The following is a 16499-nucleotide window of genomic DNA, read 5'->3' on the forward strand; positions in this document are numbered from 1 at the left end:
AGGATCCCCTTGGTGCATGGTTTGATATTCAGGTTCTTCCACAGCAGCAAGCGAGGGAGTCCTCGTTGAGCAGCTGAGCCGGGCCGTCCCATGGCGGCAGGCGTTGCAGGCAAGGAGACATCGCTGGAGTTCGGAGGGAGCCGGCTGTCCCCGAGTAGGTCTGCATGAGTTCCAGTCCTCAACATCCGTGTGGCCCGGGTGTCTGTGGATGAAGACACTTATTCCAGCAAAGCTGCCCGGCCAGATTCCCAAGGCCAAAGAGAACCACGTTTTTCCTACAAAGAGATCGACAAGACGACCTTGCAGGAGCCCAGCCAACTGGAGGGTCCACATCACTGGGAATGGCTATTACTTCTTCCCCATCTCTACGTCTTCCCAGTTCAGATCATTAAGAGAAAGCAAATGGTTGCAGCTGCCTCCTTACTGTGCCCTTGGAGACTTGCCTTGGGGGCTGGTATGAGGGGGAGATGAGCCTGGGCATGCCAATAGCAGGTGGGATTGCTTTGGAACGGATGTCATGACGCTCATCCCTCCCTTTGAACTTGGCCTGGGCAGCCTCCGGAGAGCTCTGACGTCCACTCTCTGGGACTGGACTCCATCTGGAAGTCCAGGACTCTGTGGCATGCCCACCTTGGCCCTCGGGTCGCCTCTGCTGGCGCTGCTGGTGCATGGATGCTTGCCCGGGGAGTCTCAGCCAACCGCCTGCACCCCCGTGCTGAGGTCTCTTTGACATTAGCTGTGAGCAACAGGCACTAATGGCTGCCATCACCAATGTGGGCAGCACCCCCTTCTGGGATCCATATTGTCAGACAGCTGGCCCGAGGCAAGGAGGAAAGATGCTCAGTATTCCTCTCTAGAAGAAATGCCTGCTTGTTTAGGGGCCAAATCTTTGGAGCCAGAGTCACATGTCTTTGAGTACAGAGAAATGAGGTGCTGTCGATCGCACCCACAGAAAGACAGCAATCCAGTTAGCCACTTCCTTCCCAGCCTCCACCCCTTAGTGATGGGGCACTCACAGGCACTCATGCCTCACGCTTTATGGGCACGTTTTGCTTGCATCTGAATCACAATATTGAAGGCACAAGAGATGCTATTTTTGGAAGGAGTCAGGGTTTAAAAACTGAAAGTGTTGGGTGAATTGCACTACCCAGTAGAGGAGAAGGGACTTCAGGTTTGGCTGTTGTAACAAATTAACTTGCTTATCTTCATAAAAGAACTTTGTACAGCAGGGAAATATGTGGATAATATTTTTAATCTATGTAATGTTTCCCAGAGAGTTCACCAAATTCGGAGCTTTTACTTTGTTTTAAAAAGACAATCTTAAGGAGAAGAATTGATTGTTTTCTTTCACCTCCCTCCGAAAAAGTAAAATGAGAGAAGTTATTTCTTGGCACGGTTAAGACTTTGGCAGACATAGTCACCGAGACCCATGAGACTGTGGTACTTGGTGTACTTGCTGAAGAGGGGAAAACAATAAATGCTCTTAAAAACATTGGAGGAGGAAAAGGTTGATGATGCTACTTTTCTTTCACTGATCTGTAGAGTTATTAGATACCAGTTTGAGAGAGGAATAAAAAAGAGCATTTTTTTTCCTGTTAAGTGATTGAGTTTTTTGATTACCACTAATTCCACATGCTATGAGCAGAAGAGAAGTGTAAGACGGGGTCCTTGCCTCTCAAGGCTCTTAGTCAGTTTGACACTCAGTAGCTAGTTGATTTATTTTTTATTACAAAGGTACACCATACCATGTTGATTATGAAATAGAAGCTGAACTTTGTCTTTTTGAAAGTAGTCCCTTTTCATTCAGCTTAAAAGTCCCTTTTTTCCTTCTACCTCCTGGTCACAATTTTTCCTTTCTTGACCCCCACTGCTTCTGGCCTTTTACATCCTTGACCTCTAAGAGGTTCTTTAAGACAAAACCAAATGCTCTGGATTGATCTGAAGCTTCCCTTGGTAGGAACACGGCTCTAAACTCTGGAGCCAAACTGTGTGGGTTCAAATCCCAGCCCCATCACTTACCAGCTGTGTGACCTTGGGCAGTTGGCTAAACCTCTCTGTGCCTCAGGCTCCTCATGTATAAGATGGCCATAATAACAGTATCTACCTCACATGGTTAATGTGAGGCTGAAACAGTGAATATTTGCAAAGTCTTAGAACACTCACTGGCACTGAATAAGTGGCCAATTGAATACAATCGATTTCATTCTTCACGGGTTCCATATTTGCAAATTCTCCTACTTGCTAAAATTTATTTGTAATCATAAAATCAATACTTGTGGTGCTTTCATGGTCATTCGTGGACATGTGCAGAGTGGCAACAAATATGAGTAATCCAACACACACATTCCCAGCTGAGACAAAGCAACTCTCCGCCTTTTTGTTTCAGCTTTCATACTGTAAACAAGCGTCCTTTTAAATGTCTCTTTAGTGTCACTTTTTTGGTGTGCTTTTTGTTGGTGATTTTGCTGTTTAAAATGGCACCCAATCACAAGTGCTGAAGTGCTATCTTGTGTTCCTAAGTGCCAGAAGATTGTGATTGCCGTGTGGAGAAAAGACAAGCTTTTCCTGTGTTCGATAAGCTTTGTTCAGACATGAGTTGTAGTGCTGGTGGCCATGAGTTCAATGTTAATGAATCAACAATATATATTAAATCAGGTATCTTTAAACGGAATCGGAGAAAATAAGGTAATGTATTGATCAGTTAATGAAAATGTCGTGACCAGTGGCTCACAGGAACCTAACCCTAGATTTCCTCTAGGAGGAGTGGTTCAATATTTGCTAATTCAGTGTTTGACTGAATAATAAGAATTGACTGCAGATAAATGGAATCCAAGTACTCAGAGGGGCAGCTTCCTTTAGGACAAGCTTTTGACTGTAGGGAGTATCCCTGGGAGGGCAGGAGAAGCAGGAGTAGTTCTGGCCATGCAGAGTGTGCCTCAGCTGGGCACAGATTTTTCTGTCAGATTTAAAAAAACAACCACCAAAAAGATGCAACCACATTTGGTCCCTTAGAAGCATAAGGTGTCATAGAAGATCCATCTGGAAACGGAGAGTAAATGTTACCCCTTCCCCACAAATTCTTAATTCAAGAGTATTTTCCCTCATCTTTGAACCTACATAAGAGTTTGTAGAAAACGTTTGATACTCAAAACCAATAAGTTGAAAGCTTTCCCACAACCAGGCAATAGACCCCATTATGCAGGGTATAACGTTTGTTATACTTAGCAATTCTCTTGTTTGCTCCGAGCACCAGCCTTTTCAGAAAGGGATCATTTTGTCCCTTCTGATTGAAAAGATCACAAAATGCTTCAATTTGGTGAGAAGTTTTGCCAACATATCTATTTTCCCCCAAACTCTTACTTTATGAAATGTTTGCAAATTGTTTCACACATACAGTATATGAGAATGTGAAAGTGATTCAGAAAAGGGAAAGCTTCACTTAAAACGACTGGAAAATGTAAGTAGAAGGGAACAAAGGGAACATGGGTGACTGTGGCCCATATAATTTAATAACATGCCTCTAGCCTCTTATTTTGGCAGTTTCCAAGGTACCACGATTTTAAAAAACAATGTCCCAACAAACATCCACCTGAAAACACTGTTGCATATTTCAGTGCTTTCACTCAGTATGTATTGACTGAGTGTCTTCTGTGTGTGTCAGACACTGGAGTAACTTTGCTTGTGTACACTGCTGAATAAAATAGGTATGGATCCTGGTTATATGGGGCTTATTATCTCATGGGGGTAGGCATTCTGGTGGGGAAGTTTACTGTCTTGCTTTGGCATCTCCTTAGGATAAATTCCTAGAAGCTGGAAATTTAGAGTCAATGACCAGGCTCGCTTAAGTTTTAATTCAGTTCACCAGACTGCCCTCTTAAATAGTTATACCAAGTCACGTTCCTCCAATACCCACACCAATATTGGTGTGGTTATTCTTTTTAAGTCTGTGCCAATCTGATGGATGAAATGAGATAATCACAATTGTTTGAATTGGCATTTCTGGGATTTCTTTGCTTTTTTTTTTTTTACTGAGGTTGAGCATCTTTTCATGGGTATATTGCCATTTGTGTTTCTCCTCTTGTGAATTTGCCCCATTTCTCATTAGGGTGATAATTTTCTCATTGAGTTGTAAGAGTTATAGATTTAAAATATTAACCCTTTTTCATATGTATGACAAATACATCCTTGTTTTTTTTTTTTGTCTTTGAACTTGATTTATGACCTCTGGTCTTACACACAAAGTTTAAATTGTTTTGTAGTCAAATATGTCATTATTTTCCTTATGATTTATTTACTTAACAAAAATAGCTCTAAGTGCCAGGGCACTGTTACATGTGTTTTACGGATATTCATTCATTTAATCTTTATCACAACCCTACGAAGTGGGTCTTGCTGTATCCTCCATCTTTCCCCCGTTTTTTTTAAGATGAGGAAACTAGGGGTTTCCCTGGTGGCGCAGTGGCTGAGAATCTGCCTGCCAATGCAGGGGACACGGGTTCGAGCCCTGGCCTGGGAAGATCCCACATGCCGTGGAGCAACTAAGCCCGTGCGCCACAACTACTGAGCCTGCGCTCTAGAGCCCGCGAGCCACAAGTGTTGAAGCCCGTGCACCTAGAGCCCGTGCACAGCAACAAGAAAAGCCACCGCAATGAGAAGCCCGCGCACCACAACAAAGAGTAGCTCCCGCTGGCAGCAACTAGAGAAAGCCCGTGACCCAACGCAGCCAAAAACAAACAAACAAATAAATAAATAAATAAATAAATTTATTAAAAAATAATAAAGATAAGGAAACTAGGTAGAGAGAAAGAAGCTAAGTACCTTGATTAAGATTACCCAGTTAGTATGTGGTGAAGTGGGAATACGAACGTAGTCCCAGGCCACTAAGCTATATCAGCTCTGGTCTTGGTATTAGGCTCTCTGTGTGTGTTTAATTGTGGTTGCTTCATAAATGCTCACTGAATCTTCCACATCCTTGAGGGCAAGTGCCACATCTTTTATTTCTCCCAGTTCCTTCCCAGTGCCCTCCACACAGTACTGGGCATGGTATAGCTATATGCTTAATAAGTACTTTTTGACTGAATGAATTGACTAAATCTGGATTCTGGATCATCAGCTCACACTTTTGTTTATGCTCAAAGAGGAGTTGACAGGTTCTATATTTTCCATTTTGCTTCCAGCAGGCGACTTGATAGGCTCGGCTTTGGCTAGGGCACCTGAGCTAATGAATGTCCCTCCACGGGTTCAGCTGTACTTTCCCCTTACTCCACAGCCTTCCTTCCCTCTTCATATAAGCCTCCTGGCTCTAATCCCTGCTGGAGAAATTCTAATAAGCCTTTTCCCAGGCACCACCCTTCAGAACCTGTCAGGTAAACACCAAGGACGCACAAGAGGAAAACCCCAAGAGGGCATGACTGGAAAGCCCAAAGGATGCTTGAACGAGCCTTTGAAACTCACCAAGAGATGGAGGGTCTTCCAGCTGTGGTCCTGGGTGTCTCTTCCTTCTGCAAAGGAGGGAAGGAAGTGAGGAATTATTTGGCTACTATGAACAGCATTCTCACATGTTATCTCAAAGAGACTTAGTCAACCAACAATTAAGGAGTTATCTTTGAACATAATCTCTTGTCTTCTCATATTCAGTCATTGGATAGATTCTCTTGGTTCTTCCTTTGCAGCCTCTCACGCATTCATTTTTTCGAGTCTCACTGACTACTTTCTAATTTAGTGGGTCCCAAAATGTGGTCCCTGGACCAGCAGCAGCATCACCTAAGAGCTTCTTAGAGACGCAAACTCTCAGGCCCCAGCTCAGACCTACGGAATCAGACACTCTGGGGGTGGCGGCCAGCAAGCTGAGTTTGCATAAGCCCTGCGGGTGATTCTGATGCACATTCGGGTATGAGAACCGCTGCTCTAATGGAACCCCCCTTTTATTTTATTTTATTTATTTATTTTTTTAAATAAATTTATTTATTTATTTTTGGCTGTGTTGGGTCTTCGTTTCTGTGTGAGGGCTTCCTCCAGTTGCGGCGAGCAGGATCCACTCTTCATCGCGGTGCGCGGGCCTCTCACTGTTGCGGCCTCTCCCGTTGCGGAGCACAGGCTCCAGACGCGCATGCTCAGTAGTTGTGGCTCACGGGCTTAGTTGCTCCGCGGCATGTGGGATCTTCCCAGAGCAGGGCTCGAACGCATGTCTCCTGCATTGGCAGGCAGATTCCCAACCACTGCGCCACCAGGGAAGCCCCCCCCTTTTATTATTCAAACATTATAAATGTGTTGGGTGCTCATTGTAGAAAATTTGGAAAATACAGACAAGTATGAGAGAAGCAGGCAAAAAAATTACCCCATAACTCTACCCCGCAGAGGGAAACACTATTTTACTATTGTAACATTTTTTCTTATTAAAAAATATGTTAAAAATATGATAAAATATGATAATATGATAAATGATATGATTTTATCATATATGATTATCATATATGATAAATATGATAATCTTTGTTTCTTTTTGTATGGATTACTGCGGTGTTTTCTGATGGGTTCTGTCTACTTTTGGTCTTCAATTTCCTTCTTTCTGCTCCTAAAACTCATCTTGCATCCATGATCCCATTCTTCTTCTTTTTTAAAATTGAGATATATTTGACATATAACACTGTGTGAGTTTAAGGTGTACAGCATACTGATTTGATACATTGATACTGAAATATTATCGCCACTATAGCATTAGCTAATACCTCTATTGTGTCACATAATTATCATTTCTTCTAGTATTGGGAATAATCAAGATCTAGTCACTTAGCAAGTTTAATGCTTATAATACAGTTTTGTTGTCTATAATCACTGTACTGTGTATTAGGGCTCTAGGACTTATCTACTAGAGGCAAGCTATTCTTTTTTTTAAAGCATATTTCTGATAGAACAACTTCTGGATCCAAAAATACTCAATGAGTTCCTCTTCCCCTCTGATTACTGTACATAAACTGTTTACCTTAGCATTCAGGAAGTTTTGTGATAGGATGTTTCCTCGCTTATCCACTAATATGTATGCTCCATAAGGAACAAAAACTTTGTATCCCTGGAACCTAATAACGTCATGTACTTGGTGGGCCTCAGTATACTTGTTCAAGGAATGAATGCATCTTCTTTTTTTTAAATTAATTAATTAATTTTTGGCTGCCTTGGGTCTTCATTGCTGCACGTGCAGGCTTTCTCTAGTTGCGGCGAGCGGAGGCTACTACTCTTCGTTGCGGTGCGTGGGCTTCTCATTGTGGTGGCTTCTCTCTGCGGAGCATGTGCTCTAGGCGCACGGGCTTCAGTAGTTGTGGTGCACGGGCTCAACAGTTGTGGCTCGTGGGCTCTAGAGCGCAGGCTCAGTAGTTGTGGTGCACGGGCTTCGTTGCTCCGCGGCATGTGGGATCCTCCCGGACCAGGGCTCGAACCCGTGTCCCCTGCATTGGCAGGCAGATTCTCAACCACTGTGCCACCAGGGAAGTCCTGAATGCATCTTCTAATACAGTCAAGTCATAGTTGATAAATCTGTATGCGCCATTCATGTGTCCTGCCTGGAAAAGCAGTTTGTGCTGTGGCGCTTTCTCAAAGTGCATATGCCTGGGACCTGTCCTAGGAGATTCTGATCTATTAGGTGTGGCTTCCCAGGTATCCCCAGTTGAGAAGCTCAGGTCTAGAATGTCCCTTCCCCGTTTCTATGGATCTATATTTATTATTCTCCTTCCAAAGTCACCTCCCTTCCCCTCCCCAGTCCTGTTGTACCAGATGGTTCTACTATGCCTCCTGCTGTTAGGAGGGGAGAAGGGAAAAGTTATCTGAATTAGGCCAAGCCAATCAGATTATTTCCCTGGGAATCTGAACTGTGTAGCAGAAGGCTGAGGCAGTCTGAAGGTGGTGGGTGCTGGCAATCAGAAGGTCCTTTGCTGCTGGCAGCCATGTGTTGTGATATATGAGTAGAGGAAGCCAGCCTTCAGGGAGGAGAGTGGACAGACATATAGAGGGAGGTAGGAAAGACAACTTGGTCTCAGAAGGAAAGAGATGGATGGAGAGGAAAACCGCCTCATGACGCCCCAGTTCCACGCAGTCCAGCTGTGCTTCGTGTCCCAGGCTTGACCCAAGTTCCCACTTGGGTGTCCTTTTCCCTGGAGTCAATGTGAAGGATCCTGTTCAGAAGCCCGTCTTTCCAGGCCTGCCTCAGATTCCTCCTCGTATTTGAAAGTCCCTCAGGTCTTCTCACCTGCAGCCCTCTCTCACTGCCATCACTGGCCTCGAGAGGGGTCGCGGGGCTTTACATTGAACTGTTCATAAATAATCATGTTGGCTAAATAACCAGTGGTGGGGGAGGGGCTTTAACGTTCCAGGGCAGAGAAGCATGTTGGAGAAGAAAGCACAAAACACCATGGCGAGGGCCAGTCCTCTCCACAGAGGAGGAACCTGGGCTCCCATGCTGACTGCAGACTGACTGGGCTAGAATCTGGGTCCTCCTGCTCCCAGATACAAGTACTCTCAGCCCAGGCCCAGATAGGGCTGCGGAAAGGTCCCATCAAGTCCCCAGTCAGGAAATAGGTGTTGCCCAAAGTGAGTTCTAGAGCACACCTAGGATTCTGCTATCAAACGTGTTTGTAAAACAATGATTTAAACAGTTCCACTTGTTTCTTTGAGGCTTCTCCGGCTCTAAGGCACAAGGAAGGGTACTTCCTGAAAGTTCAAGAGGGGAATTGAGAATGAGTCTGTTGCTAAGCGAATTTGGCTCCTGCCCCCCTTTGTCAGGGAGCAGGTCCCAGAGACGAAGTCTATGGAATTATGAGGTGGAAAGGCCACTCTAAGCCTTCTTTTGGCTTTTAGCAAAGGTCTGGATTCCCCATTTCAGACAGACAGGCAACCACGTGTACCCTGCTCTCCACATCAGGCAGGGCTGGTCCACCACTTCCTCTTCAGGCTGATGATACTTTCTCACAACTCTTGCTGCATTGGTAACGGGAGAGAGAAATTAAGAAATATGTATGAGAATGGAAGAAACCAAAAGCCACAGAGGGAAAGAGAGGTGAGCTCATGAAAGGCAGCTTACCTCACCTTACTCCACCCTCTGCTTAGGGGCTGCTTCCGGCCCAAAGCTTGCTGCGTCTTTAAGTTTCTGTTCACATAGGATGGCTGCTTCAGACACAGTCCTTGTACAGTAATCACGTGCTTACCTCCCGTCCTTTTGAGCTCTGAGGAAGAAGGAAAGGACAAGGGGTCAACATACCTGCCACCTCTACTTAACATAGAGATTTCCACCTACGGTGTGAGTGTGGTCGGGTGGGGAGGCTTGGGACCTGGCAGTTGAAGGGGAGGACGGAAGAGGACTATTTCTTCCTCCCCAAGCCAGCAAAGGTCTCTGGCCTTGGTTCCTTTGATGAGAGATTCACCAGCCTCATCTGATAGGCAGATGGAGGTATCTGCATTAGGCTGAGCTCCTGTCCTGGCTTTGTTACCACCTCTGACCTTTAGAAACTCCAACTCAGGACTTCAGATATATCTCATTTGTCCCTCTTGCTTCACGCTTTTTGCTTAGCGACTTGGGGTAGGTCAAGTGTTCAGTAATTAAAGGGGTGGGGCTGGATGACCTCAGGCTGCCCCTGGGCCTTCACCTCTGAATCATCTCCCAGGTGGGTGGGATTTGCCTTGGCACTGGTAAGTAATAAGGCCTGTGGTGAGTGCCCTGCTGAAAACTTACCACCCACCATCTTGGAGCTTTGTGAAGTGGAACGACTCTCAGATTGATTGGGGTTTCCTTATTTTTGGAAATTAAAAAAACTCAGAAACCCGGTGGGATTTTTTTCCCCCTTTGGCTAGGTTACAAGGTACTGCAACCTGGAGCAGTTTCTGAGGGAGATCACTCCGGGCCTTCTCACTGGTTTCCCTGCGGTTTTCAGAGAGCTCAAAAGGGCCGGTCCTCTGGCTCAGGTGGTGGCCGGCAGAATGACCTGGGATTCTCTTCTGTGCAGGAACCCACTGATTTGGTTATCTGGGCGTGGTGTGCAATCATATTTTTATTTATGTCACCACCAGGGTGTCCTGTTGGACTCTCCTTTCATCCTCTCCAAAGGCTGCTGCTTGGTGTGGCTTCAGCAGCGGGTGGCCCATCTTTGGAGGCGCCTAAAGACTTGGAGTGGTGGCCCTGCGAGTTGTCGGTGGGGTTCTTGAAAGCTCTAAATATGAAAGACACGAGGCTTGTTTTCGCTGGAGGCTTAGAGGTCGGCTGGGGCGTTGAGCACAACCCACTGGAGGCCCCACGGTTTGGCCTTCAGGACGGGCCTCTTGCTCTGTAATCTGTAATGGCCACCCTCCCTCCCCGGCAGACACGCGCCGGCGGACAGACGAGAGGCGCAGCCACCTGGGCGGGAGGCTGCGGTGCCTTTGTGCCTTTCCTCCCAGGGCACGAGGTGGCAGCTGGAGGAGGGCTGGGGATGGCCCCGGGAGTCCCGCCAGGACGCCGTAGTTGGGGAGAAGTGGAATCTCTTCTCCCCCTCGCAAGCCTCGCCCGCATCGTAATTCTTTTTATTTTTACTTTCGAGCCATGTAAGGCATGTGGATGGGTAGGAGCGTTCCGGCGACACGTTGCCAGAGGCGCAGCGCCCGCCGGCCCGCGTGGCCAGAGCCCGGGGAAGGGACAGGCCGCGCGCCGCCCGCCCCACCAGACCCGCCGATCACGGTCGCGGCTGCCCGGGGTCGCAGAGCCCGCGCCGGCCACCCCCGCTCCGCGAGGCCGCGGGAAGCGAGTCCGCGCGGCCCAGCCGGGTCTCGGCTCCGGCTGCGCCTCGGGAGCGCCCGGGCGCGGGTAGCAGGGCCGATCGTGGCGCGGGGAGCTCCGGCAAGGGCCGCCCCGGCGGGTCCGCGCCCCGCGCCCCAGGCCGCTGGCGGCCCGGCCCACGTTTTCCCTCTCTCCCTCTCCCTCCGCCCCCTCCGCTCCGTCCCTCCCCTCCGCTCCCCTCCCTCCCCGCGCTTCCCCTCCTCCTGCCTGGTCATGTGTCGCCTTTTTTTGTTTGCAGTGGAAACAATTTCTCGCCGCTCGGCGCGCCCCGGCCCGACGCGCCGCGGCGGAGGCGAGCGGGAGGCGGGACGGGGCGGGGAGAGCGGCGGGGCCGGCGGGAGGACGCGCGGCGCGCCCGGCGGACGCCGCAGGTCCCATGCCGCGCCGCGACCCCCGCGCCCCTGCCGCCCGCCGCCCCGGGCTCGCCGCGCCGCGTCCGCGCGTCCTTAGCCGGGCCACCAAGCGATGCCCGCTGGGCGCCTGCGAAAGTTTGTCGGCTCCCGCTGAAGGGCAGCGGCGCCCCCGCGTCCCCGCGCCCCGCTCCGGCCAGGTGAGTTTGCTCCCCGCTCCCGCCCGCGCCCGAATGGGATTGGGGTGACTCGGGGCGGGGGCAGTCGTTCGAGGCTGTCCAGGAGGCGACCTCGCCGCTCTCGACAGACCGGGGAGTCCGCAGTTCCTGGGTGAGCGGGCCCGGGATTGGGGGGCCTGGCCGGGCGGGGAGACGGGAGCCCCCGAGCGGGGAAGTTGCCCAGTCCGAAGAGTTTCCTGCCCCGACGTGCGGGCTGTTTCCCGGTGCCTCGATTTCCGAAAAGCCGCCCTAAAGGAACAGAGTTAGTATTGTCCGCGAAGGACTGGATCCCCGCCGTTCCGGGCCGGGGCAGGGGGTGCCGATCAAGGGGAGACCCCAAGACGACAGACAGCCTCCTAACAAAGATTCCCGCCCCCCCTCCCCAAACTGTGCAGGCTTGGCACCGGCAGAGAGAGTCTCCGGAGACTCTAGAGGCTTGACTCCTCCTCACCCCGGCCCTCTTTGAAACCCTCCTTGGGTCCTGGAGAAGTTGGGGGACGGCGGGCTTTTATTGATGTGTTTTTAAGGCTCGCCGCGGTGCGGCCAATAAAAGGTTTATGACATCTGACCGGCAGTGAAGGTATGCGAGCTCCCAATTGCCCTGTATAAGGGGAGAAGAGCAGTTTCCCCGTTGCCTGGCAACGCCGCTGATTGACGCGGGACGCAGCCAATCGCCGCTCCCGCAGGTCCCCTTGAAATGTTTTTGACAAGTACAGTAGACGGGAGTGGAGCGCGTGCGTGCGTGCGCGCGCGCAGAGGGGGGGTTGCCCCCCCCCCCAACTCGCAACTGCCCTGCTCGGCTTGGAGAGGATTTCTCAACTTTTTAAAGTTCACATTGAACATCTGTTCAGAGCTGGGCCAGTAATGTCTTTGTCAGTTATTTGGAGCCCTCTGGTAGTGGGCAAGAAACTAGCTTTCCTGCTGCATTTTCTCCGTTAAAAAAGAAAAAAAGATAAGAAAACACAGCAAGTCATAAAAAAACAAGAAGAGGGTGTGCGTGTGGGGAACGTAACCAATAGCAAACCGAAAAATTGTTAAGGAGGTCACTAGTGAATAACTATTTGCGGATCCGGTGGAGCAACCTTATTGGCAGCAGATTAAAAATGTTTGCTTAACTGCAGACTCACATGATCCGGATTCTTTTTTTTCCCCCCCTCTAAAATAGGAGGAAAAAAAGATTTGGTGAATTATGTAGTTAGAGTACAATAAGGAAAACTCCTCAGCTGTGGTTTCTGGGAACTGTTTTTTAAAATGGAACTGTAGTGATCAGCAGCTCTTGATACCGTTGCTATAAAATGCGGGATTTATAGGGATGCAGTTAACAGTTGGAGAACATGGGGGGCACAGAAACACAAAGCAGACAAATGATCCAAGGGTGCTGGGCCCCGGTAACCCTCTTTTCTTGACAGTGCTGTTTTTCTAATAAAACCATATTGCTGGCAATGTTTGTTTAAAACAAAAGAAAACGTGGAGAATAGCGTGTTGGTTCCTTTGGGAAGCTACTGACAAATAAGCAAATTAAAAAGAAAGAGAGCAGCATGTTGTCATAGCAACAGTGCAATTAAATTACTTTACTGTCAGCCATGATATAATTTTCCTGTTTGGAAGCTCAGGAGACATAAAACTTTCCTCTGGAGCTGAAGTTGACTTCAGTGGCTGGGTCGTTGTTCTCTTTTGTACTCGACCATGTGGATATTCTTGGTTATCAGAAAATTAGGTTTTTTGATGGGGGTACGTGGAAGCTTTGAGAGAGACAAGCCTAATTTTGATTTGTTTGTAAAGAAGGTAAAAGGAGAATCAGGCTGGTCTCTGTCTTACCCCCAAATTTAAGATACTAGATTATTCTTTAAAATGTGTCCTGTACTACTCAGGTTAGCCTCCTTTTTTGATGAAAAAATATTCCCTGTGGATGAACCCGAGGTAGGTATCTGAACTGCCCTGCTTCCGTGGGACTTTGGTCTCTGTGGATGTTTTATCTCCTTAGCGCTGGACATCTACCAGCAGCTCCAGAGAGCTCCCCCCCCCCCACCCCGGGCCTTTGGTCTGTAGGTTCTGTTTGTCCACTTTTGGGGAGGGGGTCTGCTACCATTCTCAGGCACCTTTGACTAGCTGTTTAGTGCCCTACATTATGCTTTCTAGAATCTCATTCTAGAGCTTCCCTAGCTGAAGTGGCAGTTATTTTAGGCATGTTATCAGTGGGCATTTCGAGCCTTAGAATGATCATGTCTTTGCTCTTGATGTGTTCATTCTTTTTTCTAGATAGACTGCTTGATCTTCTTACTCAGGGGTGGGGTGGAGGATAAAACAGACCCCAAGCGCATTGTCTGAGCACTGTAGACGGAGAGTGGGAGACCTCTTTCATTATCTGACTGTTCTTTCCATCTCACATTGCGTGCTCAAGGGTTGAATGTGCCTTGTATCTGTCGGGGTCATTCTGTTTGTGGACTTGTCACCTCCCCCATTGTCTTTCCTCATCAGATATTTTACTCCCTGTTCTAGGTCATTGATAACAATGGGGGAGGGGTAGAGTAGAATTCTGTAGCAGTTTTTGTGGGATTTGCCTTCCTGTCTTGAAGCTCTTGGTTGCTCTCCTGACTTTTTTCACCGATTTTAACTTCAGTTAATAGCTTATCTTCACATTCCCATGTATTTGTGTGGTGTCTGACGTTACTCACTTTTTTGTTCAGATTGTAGTGTCCCAAAGAGATTAAATGTACTTCCTCCTCCAGTTTGAATCCACAGAATTCCTTGGCATCACTCTTTAGACTTGCCAAGTGTTGTTAAAGTTGCAGTTTTAGGTCATGACTTGTGGTGAAAGAAAGAAAAAAAAAATCAAATAAAACACTACCAAATTGATGCCCATCATAGCCATAGTTTTGATTCCTAGTCAGTTGCAGCGGTCTTTGTATGGAAAGAGCTGAACTTAATCTGAACCAACTGGCCTTAAACTTATAGGTATGTCCTTTTTTTTTTTTGAGAAAGATAAACAGTGAGACCTGTCACCCAAAGTGACATGGGCTGTGGTTGCACTTATTTTGTGGTGTTTATTGTGCGGCTCAAAATAATTTTGTACATATTCATGTATAATAGGTAAACTGAGGCAGCAGGAAATAACTGATTTTTCCAGGGTCACAGTGGGAGTCTTCATAGATCAGGAAGAAGGCATTGTGGGGTTTCCCATTCTTTTTTTTTTTTTGATTGAAGTATAGTTGATTTACAATGTTGTGTTAGTTTCTGGTGTACAGCAAAGTGATTTTATACGTATATATATTCTTTTTTGTATTCTTTTCCATTGCGGTTTATCATAAGATGTTGAATACAGTTCCCTGTGCTATACAGTAGGCTTATCCAGTCTATATATCATAGTTTGCATCTGCTAATCCCAAACTCCCAATCCACCCCTCCCCCTCCCATTCTTTTCTTGGCATGTGCACATTAAAGGTGCTGTGAACATTTCCTGGCTTGTACTTAAGGGGTAACAGGTCATTGCACCATGTGCGTGGTAGACCGAATTTACTGCTGTTAATCGGGCATCTCTGTGTGGTGGAATGTGGGTTAACGTCGCTCAGTGTGGGAGCCGTGAGGGGATGTTCGTAAGTGGTAGGGGGTCCACAGAGGTGGCAGGGGTGGGAGGGGGGCATAATCATTAGGGAGGGTATGGCTGCCTCTCTGTTTTGGGTTTCACCGCCTCGTCTTCTCTCTGTCATGTGTTTCCCAGGAGCCTTCACGTAAATGGGTCCAGTCATGCCTCCCAGTAAGAAGCCAGAAAGCTCAGGAATTAGTGTCTCCAGTGGGCTGAGTCAGTGTTACCGGGGCAGCGGTTTCTCCAAGGCCCTTCAGGAAGACGATGACCTCGACTTTTCTCTGCCTGACATCCGATTAGAAGAGGGGGCCATGGAAGATGAAGAGCTGACCAACCTGAACTGGCTGCACGAGAGCAAGAACCTGCTGAAGAGCTTCGGGGACTCGGTCCTGCGGAGCGTCAGCCCCGTCCAGGACCTGGACGATGACACGCCCCCATCCCCTGCCCACTCTGACATGCCCTACGATGCCAGGCAGAACCCCAACTGCAAGCCCCCCTACTCCTTCAGCTGCCTCATATTTATGGCCATCGAGGACTCGCCAACCAAGCGCCTGCCGGTAAAGGATATCTACAACTGGATCTTGGAACATTTTCCGTATTTTGCAAACGCACCTACTGGGTGGAAAAACTCAGTGCGACATAATTTGTCCTTGAATAAGTGTTTTAAGAAAGTGGACAAAGAGAGGAGTCAGGTAAGCCTCTGGGTCTGGAACTCAAGTTTTTCTTTTTGAAATTAAACATGTTTCTCCATGAATAAAAAATGTTCAGGAATGTAAATTCACCACACGGAAGTAGCAGTTATAAAACGGGTAATTCTATGTCATTTCATTCATTTAGATAATTGTCAAGAACTTCCTTTTCCTGTGTTTGGTGTTTCTAAAGCCAGATTGAGGGTTTCCCACTGGGGAACGTGGTTACAAAGCAGTGGTTTACAGACTTGATTGGTTCTGAGTATCATCGTCCTTCAGAGTCGGTGGGTGGGTCCCCCTTTGGCTTTGGAGACCAAACAAAGGTCTGTATTCTGAGGGCAGCCATGAACCATGAGGTCTGTGTGTATACATACGTATATATATATATGTGTGTGTGTGTGTGTCTGTGTGTTGTGTGCATATTTGAGGAAAGTTGCCACCGAGGGCTAGAAAAAAATGGCATCTATTTTCGTTCTGAACATTAACTTGGAGAAAGGCAGCTGGTCCAGGATTCTGGAATAAATGGACAGTGGTGGACATTGCGGGGGGGCGACTTGAGCATCCTTATATACTCCAAGACCAAAGACGCGAATTGCCCAGGTGACTCTCTTGAAATCGGGTGTCTACAAAGTGTCTGGCAACTTTGAAACTCCCTCTGAGTATGGAAGGTGGACTGAGGGTAAGGTTCCCATTCAAGACTGACTTTCAGAAGGTGGAATTTTGACTTTAAAGCCTTCAAAGCTCGAGCTTCGTTGTTCGCTAAAGGAAGACAGTTTTAATAATTTGCCTTATTTTTCTGGTAAGGAACGCAATAGGTACGGTAGAAATAGGATTGGCTGTCGGAGCTGGAAATCAAAATTGTGG

The 16499-nt window shown here is 47.8% G+C and overlaps 1 protein-coding gene across 25 annotated transcripts in view; it reads left to right on the plus strand.

Moving 5' to 3' along the window:
* LOC130707493 (forkhead box protein N3-like) overlaps positions 1-16499 on the plus strand; it is a 336087-nt gene that overhangs the window by 154941 nt on the left and 164647 nt on the right. For 24 of the 25 annotated variants that reach the window (XM_057542186.1, XM_057542190.1, XM_057542176.1 and 21 more), the window contains one exon: positions 15082-15638. In XM_057542186.1, coding sequence (XP_057398169.1) covers positions 15096-15638 — 543 coding nt within the window. In that variant the 5' untranslated portion in view covers positions 15082-15095. Of the gene's footprint in view, positions 1-11056; positions 11346-15081; positions 15639-16499 lie in introns of those variants that run through there. The other variant, XM_057542172.1, reaches the window with a different exon arrangement.

The sequence above is a fragment of the Balaenoptera acutorostrata genome, chromosome 3, assembly GCF_949987535.1.
Source record: "Balaenoptera acutorostrata chromosome 3, mBalAcu1.1, whole genome shotgun sequence".
Classification (NCBI taxonomy): Eukaryota; Metazoa; Chordata; class Mammalia; order Artiodactyla; family Balaenopteridae; genus Balaenoptera; species Balaenoptera acutorostrata.